This window comes from Doryrhamphus excisus, linkage group LG14 (assembly GCF_037039965.1).
Source record: "Doryrhamphus excisus strain RoL-2023G ecotype Guam linkage group LG14, RoL_Dexc_Guam_v1.1, whole genome shotgun sequence".
Lineage (NCBI taxonomy): Eukaryota > Metazoa > Chordata > Actinopteri > Syngnathiformes > Syngnathidae > Doryrhamphus > Doryrhamphus excisus.
The window spans coordinates 20,158,586-20,172,251 of record NC_136370.1 but is presented as its reverse complement, the minus strand read 5'-3'; the positions used below and the strand labels follow the sequence as shown (position 1 = coordinate 20,172,251).

At 46.0% G+C, this 13,666-nt stretch overlaps 2 protein-coding genes across 3 annotated transcripts; one reads left to right on the top strand and one right to left on the bottom strand.

Moving 5' to 3' along the window:
- Positions 1 to 4,819: 4,819 nt before the first annotated feature.
- bag5 (BCL2 associated athanogene 5) lies at positions 4,820 to 11,543 on the bottom strand. Of its 2 annotated transcripts, none has more exons than XM_058091180.2 (3): positions 10,873 to 11,543; positions 8,220 to 9,119; positions 4,820 to 8,133 (listed from the first exon to the last, which is right to left on the bottom strand). In XM_058091180.2, the coding sequence occupies exons 1-3, from the start codon at positions 10,893 to 10,895 to the stop codon at positions 7,593 to 7,595; spliced, it is 1,464 nt and encodes a 487-aa protein (XP_057947163.2). In that variant the 5' UTR covers positions 10,896 to 11,543; the 3' UTR covers positions 4,820 to 7,592. The 2 variants fall into 2 exon arrangements, with proteins under 2 accessions (XP_057947163.2, XP_057947162.2); XM_058091179.2 differs by lacking the exon at positions 10,873 to 11,543 and adding an exon at positions 10,448 to 10,746.
- A 17-nt stretch (positions 11,544 to 11,560) lies between these two features.
- Positions 11,561 to 13,591, top strand: coa8 (cytochrome c oxidase assembly factor 8). Its single transcript, XM_058091183.2, has 6 exons — positions 11,561 to 11,654; positions 11,738 to 11,882; positions 12,172 to 12,369; positions 12,978 to 13,041; positions 13,140 to 13,230; positions 13,305 to 13,591. Exons 2-6 carry the CDS (start codon positions 11,751 to 11,753, stop codon positions 13,411 to 13,413), a joined length of 594 nt encoding a protein of 197 aa, XP_057947166.2. The 5' UTR covers positions 11,561 to 11,654; positions 11,738 to 11,750; the 3' UTR covers positions 13,414 to 13,591.
- Positions 13,592 to 13,666: the final 75 nt, after the last annotated feature.

Below are 13,666 nucleotides of genomic sequence, written 5' to 3'. Positions count from 1 at the left end.
ACTGGACTTGTTTGTGATGGAGGTTGTGTGTGTGTGTGTGTGTGTGTGTGTGCAGAGGCGATGCTCCAGTCTGTTGGGACCACTTTGCATAGCGCTACTGCTAAGTTTGTCGACCCCCCTCAAGCATCCTTCTTCAGGAAGAACGTGATAAGATTCCTGCTGGAAGTCCACTCTGATCCTGTCAGGAAGTGTTGACGTGCTGCTTGGCTTGTCTTCACTTTTAAAGAATTTTATCATAGTCCTTTTCTTTCATTTAACGAGCCTTGCTGGACTTTAAGCGCAATACAACAAGTGCATTGTGATGATGATGATGTTGCAACACGCTGGCTGCTGATTGGCTGTGGCTTATGTCACTCCATGCACCGTAAAGGTTTTATTATGATAGTGTTGTGTTCGTGCTAGAATTTAGACCGTAAAATGCTTTGAATAAGTATTGTGTGTCTCAACCCTGACACCAAAACACACTAATCTTATTTTAGTTGTGCAAAATAACATAAAAAGGTATCATTGCTGTGTTTTCCACATATTTACTAGGGATGCGTCTTTTACTGCCGATTCTGATACCAATCATCCTCGCCTACTCACTAAGGATCCAAAATACGCCCATATCTCTCCATTGGCTCCCCATAGGACTTCCAGGTAGCACTTGGGGGGGCTCCAAGTGAGAGAGCGGTCGGCCGTTGCCATGAACTTCAGATGTGGTCCACTAGTCCGTGTCTGTACTCACAAGATGATACATTTCGACGTGTGTGCCATTTTTTCCCCACAACTATCAATGACAAAGATTGTGTGTCTCCTTTCACTTCCTTGTAGTTTTCGCTTCAGTCGCAACCTTTGACCTCCATGGCATTGTCTAGACTCCGGCACTGCACTTTGGGAGGAGGAAAAGTCCACTTCCTGCTGACCTAAAAAGACAACGTGTCTCACTCAAAGAGGACTTGGTGGGTTAGGCTGGACTCGTGTTCCACACCCTGCAGTGCCGCCGACAGCAGAATGTGAATAAAACATGGTGACCCGCTTTAGTGTGGCCTTCCATGACTACAGTACATACTCGACTGGATTATAGTCAGTTGAATAAAAGACATGCAGTAAATAAACATGGCTCTCACTCCCTGTCCTTGTTGCAGATGTGATCGTTAGGAGAGGACACACACCGACACGCTCACGGGGCAGCTGAGAGTGAGTAATTCCTGCTGTTGCCGTGGCGACTCGCCGCCACCGACCCATCACTGTCAGGTTCCGCTGTTGCCGTTTATCTCAAGCTGCACCGTCTCGTTTCTGCCGTCAGGCACAAAGAAATGATATCACAGGGAAAGTCACAAACTAAGTCAATGTTTCTGTACACAAATTGTACTAAAAAAGTCACATTTTGTTGTGTTTTGGTGTTCATGTAAGATGTGCAGATGACATTTATATCGAGGGCACATACCCCTGATGATTCCCAAGGAAATACAGCTGCAGATTCTGGAAGACCTAGAAAGCTAGAAAGTTTTCTGTGCAGGTTGTTGTGTGTAGCTGCTCTATGGGAGTCCACAGCTCAATACAAAGGGTGGAAAAATGAGTATAATAGGTTCCCTTTAAAGAAGGCATCTCATCCAAAGTCCTACATTTTCAGGACTTTTTATTGACTTGTGGAGTCCTATAGAACAGATACGCACAATAACCAGCAGAGAAAGATGTCTAGATCTTCCAGAATCTGGACCTATTCCAGCATTGTTTGCTTGGATTTCCTGCCTCCCGCCCAAAAAGGTCTGTGTCATTTACTCCATCCTCTGTCTCCTTTAAACATATTTACGTGCCCCGTTAAATTCCTAATTTTTGACCACACAAATTCAGTCTTCTCTACAGGTTTTCTACGGGGTAAAGCAATAGGCAACCATCTTGCTCGCTAATCTTGCTCGCTTTTCTCCATCTTTTGGGAGACATATTTCATTATATTAAAACATGATTTATATGCACTTGATGATGACAAGAGAGTTTATTTAAAAACATTTAAATGAATAATAATAAACATTATAATAACGGGGCTGCACGTCGGTTGAGTGGTTACTGCGCAGACCTCACAGCTGGGAGACCCGAGTTCAATTCCACCCTCAGCCATTTCTGTGTGGAGTTTGCATGTTCTCCCTGTGCATGCGTGGGTTTTCTCCGGGTACTCCGGTTTCCTCCCACATTCCAAAAACATGCTAGGTTAATTGGCCACTCCAAATTGTCCATAGGTATGAATGTGAGTGTGAATGGTTGTTTGTCTATATGTGCCCTGGGATTGGCTGGCCACCAGTCCAGGGTGTACCCCGCCTCTCGCCCCAAGACAGCTGGGATAGGCTCCAGCACCCTCGTGAAGATAAGCGGTAGAAAAGGAATGAATAACAGGTCAGTTAGCGTAGCGTGTTGTATCCCAATGAATAGACCGTGTGGCCTGCAAAGTGGGTGCTGAGCCGGACTCAATGGGGTTATGTAACTTTAGTGTCATGTGGAGCGTAATAACCCGTCCAAATGTCCTCAGTGCACTCACAAAAAAACACAACTGCCACACATCACTTGTGCTGGAAGTGAGAGGAAGAAAAGCGAGACATCACGGTGGTTATTACATTTTACGATATACATTTCTCATTCATGTCTTTCTCTTTCACCCATCAGGTCACCTTTTAGCACTTTAGTACCTTTTTACATCCTCCTGGCCAGTGATGAGCGCCATTTATTGTTTCTCTGTTTTCCTTCTTGTCGCCACATATTCTAATGTGTGGGGTGGGGGCAGGGGAATTCCAAGTCGAAGTTCATGTCGGCGTGCGACTCCCGCGGCCTTCGAGGAAAGATGTCGATAAGGACAACAAACGTAGCGCAGCTGTGTTTGTTCGCACACATTTATGTCGCTTCCCGCTGAATCATCACCTGATAACAAAAAGGCTTTACAACCCTATTAGCTTCACGTCACGCTTTCATCCATCCAAAGTGTTGTTGAAGATGGTGTTCGCACGCCGAGGGTTTCAATCCATATTTTTCCTGCTCAAAGCGATTAGCAAGCATTTGATTTTAACCCCTTCAGCTCCATTACGGCAGCTTACACTAATCACACACACGAGGGGGATCTTATATAAGCCGCCAGCCCCCCCCACCCCCACCCCACCTCCCTGCTATGTGACATAACCCTGCACATATACAAGCACTCCCCGCTTGCCCACCTCCATCCCTTGGGCTCTACACACGCAGACACACACAGACCATCTTCCATGTGGTTATTTTTGTATTTACTGACTTTATTCATGTGAGTCACCCCTGCGTGTTTATGATGCACACACACACCCACACACACACACACACGCAGAGCAGCTACTGCAGATATACAACAGCTGGTCACAGATGACATGAAAATGTATTAAATGCATTCAAAACACGTTTTGACAGCTCCTAATGGTGGCATAACGGCTCGTTAAAGGATCAAATACAGCATCTTTATGAAAGTGCGTGTTTTTGTTGAAGTGCCTGGCATTGTTTTGTCCTCATGGCAGCCTGGCACGGCTTGTGACGTCATCAGTGAACCTTCACCCAAGGGCACCTCTCATCCATGCATCCATCCAGCCGCCGCTCATGTGGCGTCCTCTAGTGGCAACAAATGAGTAACATCATGGTGTAAGTTCATTATCTTTCATTTTTCATTCATTTAACTTTGATCTTTTGTGAGTGCAGTGGGTACACATTCTCGGAATGGGACAGTCACTGTATCAAAAACATACTTTCCAACCTTGGCTTTTTCACCTTTTGCTAAAAATGATCAATTATGAATAATATAATAAATAGAATATCTATAAATATAATAAATAATATAAATATTTTTACTTTCAAATATATAGTATACATATATTAAAATTATACAAATGAAATTACTTTTTGTCATTCGGGCTAAAAATAGAAAATATCTAATTATAAATGATATATATACAACAGTATATATTGGGGGTACGGTACATGAGATTGGGTCTACGAGACGGAAATGACATTTTAACTTTCAAGAAAAGTATTAAAAAAATATGACAATATTCTGCCATCTACTAATAGGATTTTTTCTACATTGCACGTTATGCTAGCGGCCCAAACTCCACCCACCGAAAAAAGGGGATTCGAAAGAAAACCGAGAAGAGGGCTCACTCCATTCATGCCATTGTTCGGTGGAAGGAACCAATGCACCCTGTCTTTTTGGAGGTGGGAGACGAGGAAAATTACTGATTGACGAAACAAAAATATATTACAATATATTACATATACATATATATACATATATACATCCACACACACACACACACACACACACACACACACACACACACATATATATATATAAGCAATAAAAAAATACCAAAAAATATATTTTTTCTGTTGTGTGTAAAGTATCTAATTTCAACAGTTTAGCTGCTTTTATTGCTGGAACACTTTTTCCCCTCTAAGGAAATGCACATTCAGTAGTAGTTGTTGTTTATCCTGCCCCCTGGTGGTCGCACCAACCATCGGCTGTGTCATTTGGCAGCTCCAAATGTCTGTTGGCAAGTCTCAAAACAGCAGCTCAAGGTCGCAGGTTTGATTCCTGCCACAAAGATGCACCTTCAAAAAGCCAGAGAGACACTAACAGCCCCCCTTCCCCCCACCATGATGTCCACTTCGGGGCTTCGGCTAACACGTTAATGCGCATCTGCTGCATCCAGCACATCTCAGGTGCATGAAATAGCTCTTAAGGAAGGAGGCTTAAAATAAGCCCAGAGAGCATCTTGACTGCTTTTAAAAAGCTCCCTTCATGTACACACACACACACACACACACACACACGTGAGGAGCATTCACACTTTTATTTTTCTACAAGACTCTGAAAGTTGTTCTTGTGAATATTGAAAGACTTACATCAAGACATTCCCATCGGTAGCATTCTTTCTTTCCCGCCACAAATTGAGCACATTCTTCCACATGAAAAGGGTTGCTTCTGCACAACTCAATCAATTGTCTAAATCTAATGTTTGTGTTTTCCCACTGCAGCTGTTTTTGCTTCTTTTCTTTGACCTGCTGGCTGCACCGGTTACCATGGCAACTGTGAGTACACGTCACGTCGTCTTTCCGCTTGGATGGAAGACATCTGACACGGGGACAGACAATTCTACATCGGACCAGTAAGACATGTTGGACTGCTTGTTTCATGGTATCATCTGTGACTGCGTCATACATGACGAATATTAACAGTGACAGGAGGGGTGTCCAAAGTGCAGCACAGAGGCCATTTGCGGCTAATCGGCTCTGTTTTATCCGCCCTTTGCATGTAAAATCATGAATTTCCTTTGTCACCTATAACAACACATAGTTTAGCTTATATTGGCCTACACTGGATTTCTATTTAATATATAGTGTTCCCTCATTTACCGCAGGGGTAAGTTCCCAAAATACCATTGCTAGGCAATAACATTGCCTGCCTGTCAATCACATTGATCTCTTGTTGAAACACCCAGAAAAGTCAACGTCCAGGTCCAACACAAGAAATAATTATTTAGTCACTCACACATCTTTTTCACTCCTGTGACCGTGCTCTTTTTGTCCTGGCGCCGTTCTGCTGTACTGTAGCGTTTTTGCATCCTTGTCGAAACAAATCGCTGCAGTAATTCTCCTGGTGACGATGTTTAGATTTTTAACATCTTTTTAATATAGTGGTACCTCGGTTTTCATCATTCGTCTATCACACGAAAACCCAAAAGTAACCAAAACCAAGGGCATTGTGTTCATAGTAATCATGTAAATCTAATGAATGTGTTCCAGACACTCAAAAAAAGGGTACTTTGTTTGGGAATGCAATTCCGTGGAACAATTGTTTGTTACGTGCAATACTATGGAAGCCCGTTTCCGCCACTGAACAAGAATAATTATGGTAAATCAAATCAGCCACATCCCTTTTCTTATTTCGATGCCTCAAAATTCTTTTGCTTCTTTTCTTTCTTTTGCTTAGTACAATTCCATGTGGATTGACCAGCAAATGAAGTATTTCATCACTTGTAAAGCCACGCTAAAAGTACTCCTCAATGTACTCACAATCCATGTCTGAACAGGAGAGAAGAGCTGCTGCTGTGACTCTTCTACAAAGCTCTCATCATTTCCACTTTTTATCTCATTATGACTTTCTAGCTCATCATTTCGACTTCTCATAATTTTGACTTTTATATCTCACATTTTCGACTTTTTAACTCATAATTTCAGCTTTTTATCTCTTTATTTTGACTTTTTATCTTGTAATTTTGACTTTTTATCTCGTAATTTTGACTTTTCATCTCATTACTTTGTCTTTTTATCTCATTATTCCAACGTTTGATCTCATAATTTTGACTTTTCATCTCATAATTTTGATATGTGCCGGGTGTACTCATGGGGTTTTTGTTTTTCTTTGAGGATGTCAAGGGTCAATTAAAAAAGCAGCATCAGGCAGCACTTTGGACACCCCTGACATACATCAAGGCAAAAAAATGAAAAAAGCTGATGTTTTACGTCTGACCAAAGACAACTGTAACCAAAACATCATCCTTGTTACGGAGCCTTACTTTACATCACATTTCAAGTCCGTCAATCTCAAAATCAACACAAAATAACTTAAATATGCTAAATATGAAAGATGATAAGGTGGCGGGGACACATTCCTGTCATCATTGAATACTTGAAGCTTGCTCAGCTCTAATGAAATGAGTGTCGGGACATGAACGAGAGGATGGGCCGGAGTCCATGAAAGGAGGAGACTGCTGTGGACGAACACCACCAATGGACACCAGTTCCCACATGGACGGTTTTCCTGGAAGCGTACTTCCCGTAGCCGTCCCAGAAGCCTTGTACATGGGGTCTGTGCAACGGGTGTGTATTTGTACCTGCTGGCCGACATGGGAGTTAAGAGGACGGGCTGGACGCAGCAGTGTAAATCCATACTGACTTAGTGCAAGTTTCTTGTGCTCTTCATGACACTCGGTGTTTGAGGACGGCGGTGACCAGAGGGTGCGGGTGTCTGGTCACATGATACAAGGCGGCTTGGGAAGCGTGAACACGAAGGCACAGAGATTCTAGAAGGTTCGGTTGGCTCCCACCATCTTCCTGCTTTATTTTTCAGGCTAGTGGACGTCAGCCGTCATCTACAAACAGCCCCTTCATCCGACTTCCTTTTATAGGCCGGCACGACATCACGAACGCTTCAAAAGGGAAGGAGACGTCTCTGAGCTCGCTTCCCTGCTGCCGCGCATCTACGCCCTGAGCTCATGCTTCCGGTTGTGGATCACTCCTCATGCGAGGACGCCATCGCTCTCTCCGGCACACAGCTCTGTTCCCCAGCCAAACTCTGAGCCAAGATGGTTGCCTTCATGGTGTCGCCATTGTTGGGTTTAAACAGCAGGCGTCTACAGTCACACTACAGCACAACGACATATACACACACACAGTCTACAAAAAGCACTAAGTGTTTCAAAGTAGTTTGTAGCAGGTTGCACAAGGAGAAGGAACGTGGTGCTGCAGTGCATTCTGGGAAGTGGAGTCCATATTTACAGCCCATGTCATTGCTGCAGTCAGGTCCCGTCAAGGGTCAGCGAGGGTCAGTACTCCCACTCGTCCGTCTTCATGTCCAAATAGTTGAGAATGTTCTGGGCGAACTTCACCGCCTGCTTGCGTGCCACCTTGGTCCCCTCGTCGCCCTGCGGGTCCACGGCGTCCAGCGTCAGCAGCTGCTTGGTGAGCAGCTCCTCCAACATCATGTAGCTCTTGTCGGCCCGCTTGCCATCAAAGCCCAGCACCTGAGCCTGGAGGTCCGACAGACTGCCCAGGACCAGCCACACTGCCCGGTGAGAAGGGTGCTCACCGGGGCCCGGCTGGCGGCACACCAGGGCCTCGCGGAGGTCCAGGAAGGTGATGATGGCCTGGACCTCCACCACGGCGCGGCGGCGGGCCTCGCGGATGCACGGGTTCTTGGCCGTTTCCACCTGGTCCAGGTGCGTGAGGAGGCTCTGCAGTTCTGCTTTGGGCCGGAAGCCGAGCTCACCCATCATGCTGTGGCGCAGGACGCCCTCGCGCAGGTGAGACACATGAGCGCGCACGGCCTCGATCTCACGAATGGAGTTGTTCTGGGCCAAGTCGTACCTGCACACCCAAAAACGGCACTCGCTGACATTCCTAACCAATCTAATGTGGTCTACGTCCTTGGCTGGTTTTTTTAGGTTTCTTACCTGCGAGTGTCTTCTCCCTCCCCCTCCAGGTCCAAATGCTTGAGCAGGCCGTTGATCTCCTCCACCACCTGTTTGCGGTAGTTCCTGATAGCCGCGTTCCCGGACACGTCCAGAGCGTCCAGCTCCACCTGCATCTCCATCAGCAGCCGCGAGAGGTGAGCGCAGCTGTCCCTGCCACTCAGACCCATCAGCAGCGCCACCAGCTGGCTGCGCGCCACGCTCACCTTCGCCATCACCTGGTTGATGCAGTGCACGGCGGCGTGGGTTTCGCCCGAGAGCGGCAACGAGAGGGTCTGCTGTTGCGTACGGCCTTCCATCACGTCTTGCACGGCGCACAGCCGCGTCAGCGCCCGGTAGCGGGCCTTCCGCAGCGGTACCCTTCCCTCTGTCTTCACCTGCGTGAGCCTCAGCACCAGCTGTTGCAGCGACTCCACCAGCTCGTCGTCGATCTCAGCGACGCCGCCCGAGCGCTGTGGCACCACCACACGCTGGTCTATCAGCCGCCGCGCCTCGTTGCTCAGCTCCTCGATGGCCAGGCGAGACGGGTGCGTGGCGTTCTCCTCCAGGTAGCGCAGGAGGCCCTCCACTTCCTGTGCAGCCCGCTTGCGTGCCCCCTGCAACTCCATTTTGCCCTCCGTGTCCACCTGGTCCACCTCCAGCAGCAGGCGGGTCAGGTCACGCTCCAGACGCTTGTAGTCGCGGTCGTTCTGCAGGCCACTGAAGGTGCATACCTGAGGCCCCAGGGAGGTGACCTCCTTGTGCACCTCGTACAGACGCATCATGGCGGGGTGCTGAGGAGGGTACTGCTGTTCCATCGACGGCGGCGGCGGCTGCTGCTGCTGCTGCTGGGTCCCCCCATGATCCATCCTCTTCCCACCATCAAAGGGCTTCCCGAAGAGGCTGGAGAAGAAGCATAATGTGCGGAAGGAAGGTTAGAATAACAGAGAGCATTGTCAGCTGACATCCAAAGTTCCCTTTCACTTCCTTGCAGGATGTCCAAATTTGTTTGGACATCAGCCAGAGTCCACACTGCTCCACGTCGTTTGCTTACTTTTCAGTAGGTTTCTGAGCACCATGTATGCAAAACAACGCCACGTGACCTTTTGATGAACGCTGAAGAACCAATGACCTCAGGTATTTGCGGCATTTGGTCTAACGTCTCGTAACTAAAGATGGAGAGAATGGGACCAGAGCTAGCGTACACACACACAGATGAGATGTGGGCACTAGAAAGAATGAATGAGGCTAACCTACATTTGTTTTTTAGACCACAACACCCACATGACAGTCACTCAAGAGGATGGCTTAGCTTTTCCCTTCATGCTTGGCGAGCTAACACGACCGCCAGCGTGCGATCGTCCCAGACTTCCTTGTAACAGCGCACCGAATCTATGACCCCTCGAGCATCTCTGCCCTTTAACGTTGTTGCATGTGCATGTATTCTCTCTGAGCTTCTTTCGCAGTGATAGCTTTCCTTTTCTTTGGCGCACTGACACTTAGGAGACATAATGACGTCTGAAAAGTTAACAAATAAGCAATGTTATTCTTCCTTGGTGTGTCTGTGCAAGCACACACTGTATTCTTGTGACTGCAAGCTCGTGCTGTGCATGGCGCATATTCTTCCGCTAGCGCCTGCTGTAACTAGTTCTTGAGCAACTTTCATTTTTATAGACTTTAATGCTAATAAAATTCATATGAGCGTAATTACCTTTGTAAAGATTTGTCATGGCCACAGCTTGACACTGGAACAGATAAGTTTCTATATCCATTGTTTCCAATGAATGTCACAACATCAACCACACTTCAAAAATGCTTTCTATAAAAGGGTGATGGGCTGGTCATTTCCGCATGAAGGTCTTCTACATACCAAAGCTGGTCTACTTCTGAGGCTAATGACAACTATTTGTTCCAGGCTGGACCCACTTTCACTTTCGTTAGAGCCAAGGCACGCAAGAGAAGAGAACGCCTCCAGGCTTTGTCTGACATGACGATCTCCATGCTAGGAAGCTAGTAGGAACCCTCCCAGTGGTCACACGATAAAATCCACGCAGGGAACATGCAACCCCTCCACAAAAGCTTCGTCATCGCCTTCCCACCACCGGTATGTCTATTCCCGCTTTGCAGTATTATGTCATACCGGGACAGACAGCCGATGCACATGTGTCAGCGAGCACACACCTGCACATCTGTCCATGCCCGCATCTGCAAACATGGTCACATCATCTCACCTCTTCAGCACTCCGAACACATTGGCGCACATCTTAACTGGAGTGTCTTCACATCAGGTGAAGCTCGGTGATGTTAGAAAGAAAGAAAATGCGGACCAAAAAAGGTGTTCTTTCCGAAGGAGCGACGCAGCTGTGCTCAGCATCAGTACCACTGCTGAGGGCTGATGTGGCTCCGCCCACAAACCTTCACATCTCTTTAAACGTCACAGAAGGCAGGACACAAACACACACACACACACACACACTCACTGACTGCCAATTACTAAAATGCCACTTGAACTGCAACAAAACGACACTCGTTTGCCGTTAAAGCGCTCGATTTAGTTGTGGAGTCGAGCGACGTCGATCACCTGACCGTGCCCCACCCAGCCCAGCCTGTACAACTGTTTAACGTCTTTTAACAGCAAAGCCTTTGTTATGCTTACCTGCACAGCCAGCGTACAGCCATGTGGAGTGTAGAATGAAGGTGCGCGGCTTCTTCTAGCAAAGCTAAACATTAGCTTCTCAAGCTGGCTTCTTCACTTCGTCGCTCGCAAGGAGTAGCTAACACGGAGTTTTTAAAAATCCCCGAGGTGCTCGATTCAAGCAGCGTTATGTCTATTCTCCAAATTAAATATGTATAGTGGTAATCAATGTAGCCACATTTGTTATTTCTTCATTTCCACGCAGATCACGAGGCGTGACGTTTGTGTTTTGTCTCTAAGTCGGCTCCGTAACGGCGGTTAGGTTTTGTTTGGCCAACCTGAATGCGTGTTCCATTTGGGGACCCGTACGTGCCGTTAGAGACCTGCCAGGGCGGGACCATTGGTACCGTTTCCCCCCGAATTTGACTCCTTGAAATCCACACAATGGTGATAAGATGCATCGCCGGACACATGAAAAGACAGCATGGAAGAAAAATAAAGCATGCCAATATCAAACGAAAGAATGGTGGAATCGTATTGTGGTCCAATCACTGAACAGACTGCATTTTACCCTTCGCTGTGTGTTGTTTATTATACTTTTCTGAAAAAGAGTCACTGTTAGCTACGAAACCTCTGTAAGTAATCAATAAACTAGTCTTTCGGTTATAGCACAATGAACCAAATACATATGTGAGTGAACACGCCTGGTTACCATCAGAGGGAAGTCGGTCAATATTTCAAGTGCACCTTTTTGTTCGTCGTCACGTGACCGGAAGTTTTTTGCAGCCCGGAGAAGGACGCCGGTGCTGATAATGCCATGAGTCGTTGATTTTCAACTAAGCTTTACTGACGGTGTATGTTACGTTTGTTGGTGTTTGTCTTTTAGTGTCTTTGGCGTCATGGCTGTTAGAGCTGCTGCGGAAGGTTTGACGTGGCGCCGCTTGAGTTGTTTACGACCGCAAAGTGTCATGGCGGCAGTCAGCAGGCGTGAGTGCAGCAAAGTAACAACCCAGCGGGACAAATCACACAAGGTCCGTATTATTAGACACCATCCTGTTTTACAATCTTGGTCTACTTTACATCCTGAAACTGACCAACAGACGCCGATACGTGTTTATGTGGACATGTCATTAGCGGCCGTAAAGCTTCTCATCTTGTGATCCATTAACATCAATGTAGATGTAGATATACAACATGCAGAGTATTCTTCAGCACAAATAATAACAAATCAACACAAAATTACGCTGTCACCTCTTCCAAGGAGGTCGAGGCAAATTCACACATTTCAGTTTCATGTTTTGATTTTTCTTTTCTTTTCAGTGTGCAAAGTTCAGGCCTGCAGCCAGCTCCACACACGACTGGATCGGTCCACCCAACCCACTATCCAACCTGCGACCCGTCGTCTACCGAGTCCCCGAGAACGAGTCAGAGCTGGAGGAACGCCTGAGAACTCTGAGGCAGGACACCGAGGACTGGAACCACAATTTCTGGACTAAACAGAACATCGACTTCAGCCAGGTTCAACTCCCCTTGTTAGCAAACGTGATAACTTCATCATGAAATTTAGATAAAAGAAAAAAGTTGCCATATACAGGGGATTTCACAATCAGATTTTTGGTTTAAAAGCATTTTTTGGTTTTCCCCCCACAGAAAACACATCTCATTTCGCACTTTGTAAATTTGTGAGAATAAAGTTGTAAAATTTCATGAAAAAAGTCACAATGTTCCGAGAGTAAGTCATAAATTTGCAACTTTATTTGCAAGAAATTTGCAAGAAAAAAGTCATAATATTCCGAGAATAAAGTCATAAATTTGCAACTTTATTTTCGGAATATTATGGCTTTATTCTCGTAAATTTCAGACTTTAGATCTTTTTTTTCAATGTGGCGCCTCAATGACGTCATGTGACACTAAATGGCCCCACCCGATTTCTGTGTGCAGTAGCAGATTTTCACCAGCAGATAGCAGCATTACCAAAACAATCTTTTTTTTCCGCCTCTCACCTTCTTACCTGATGTAGGACAGGAGCGCCACTAGTTTGACTAATATACTTTCATGCATTGTGTACATATAGCATGTTTAGGCAACATCAAGACCATTATGCATCTTTTTTATATTGTGTGCAGGAAAAAGAAGCTTTCATTGCTTCCCAGCTGAAGGCCAAAGGCTTGTCTGAGCGGGATGAGCAAGGTGAGGACGCGGAGACACTGTTATCTTCACAAGTTTACCCATTTATTTGATAATAGGCATTTAAGAAAATAATTAAACTTGCACGCGCTTGCCTTCAGGACGGCGTCGCGCTCTAAGCAGTGAAGAAATGGCCGTGTTCTACAAAAGCTTCTTGGACAAAAACAGAGAGCGACACATCATTTACAACAAGTGAGTTGCTTTGGTGTCTCCACTGGTGCCCCCCCCCCCAATCCACTTTTCTTTTTACTTACTTTGCCTTGCAGGGAGTGGTATCGCCGCAACTTCACCATCACCTTCCTCATGGCCCGTGTCACCCTGCACAACCTGTGGAGAAGCGCGATCAATAAACACAACAGATCTCCAAAAACGTGATCAGAAACCCAACCACCCACCTGTCATGCATCGAATATTATGCAAATACACTGAAGCAAACACTGCATTAGGTACAGCATCTAATGAGAACCGATAATAATAAAACAATCTTCAGAGTGCAGGTGTGCCTACTGTTGTGGCCGGAACATTCTGCAAATAAAACTAAAGTATTTAAAAATACTAATCAGTTTGGTGTCTGTTTGAATATAGAATATCTGAAAAGTTGAAGAAGACTCCTAAATATTTATAATCA

Coding starts and splice junctions, on each gene's coding strand:
- bag5 (XM_058091179.2), bottom strand. CDS start 10,479: ATGTGCGCCAATGTGTTCGGAGTGCTGAAGAG. Junction 9,120..10,447: donor GTGTTCGGAGTGCTGAAGAG/GTGAGATGATGT, acceptor CTTCTTCTCCAG/CCTCTTCGGGAAGCCCTTTG. Junction 8,134..8,219: donor GAGGGAGAAGACACTCGCAG/GTAAGAAACCTA, acceptor TTGGGTGTGCAG/GTACGACTTGGCCCAGAACA.
- coa8 (XM_058091183.2), top strand. CDS start 11,751: ATGGCTGTTAGAGCTGCTGCGGAAGGTTTGACGTGGCGCCGCTTGAGT. Junction 11,883..12,171: donor AGCGGGACAAATCACACAAG/GTCCGTATTATT, acceptor TTTTCTTTTCAG/TGTGCAAAGTTCAGGCCTGC. Junction 13,042..13,139: donor GTCTGAGCGGGATGAGCAAG/GTGAGGACGCGG, acceptor GCTTGCCTTCAG/GACGGCGTCGCGCTCTAAGC.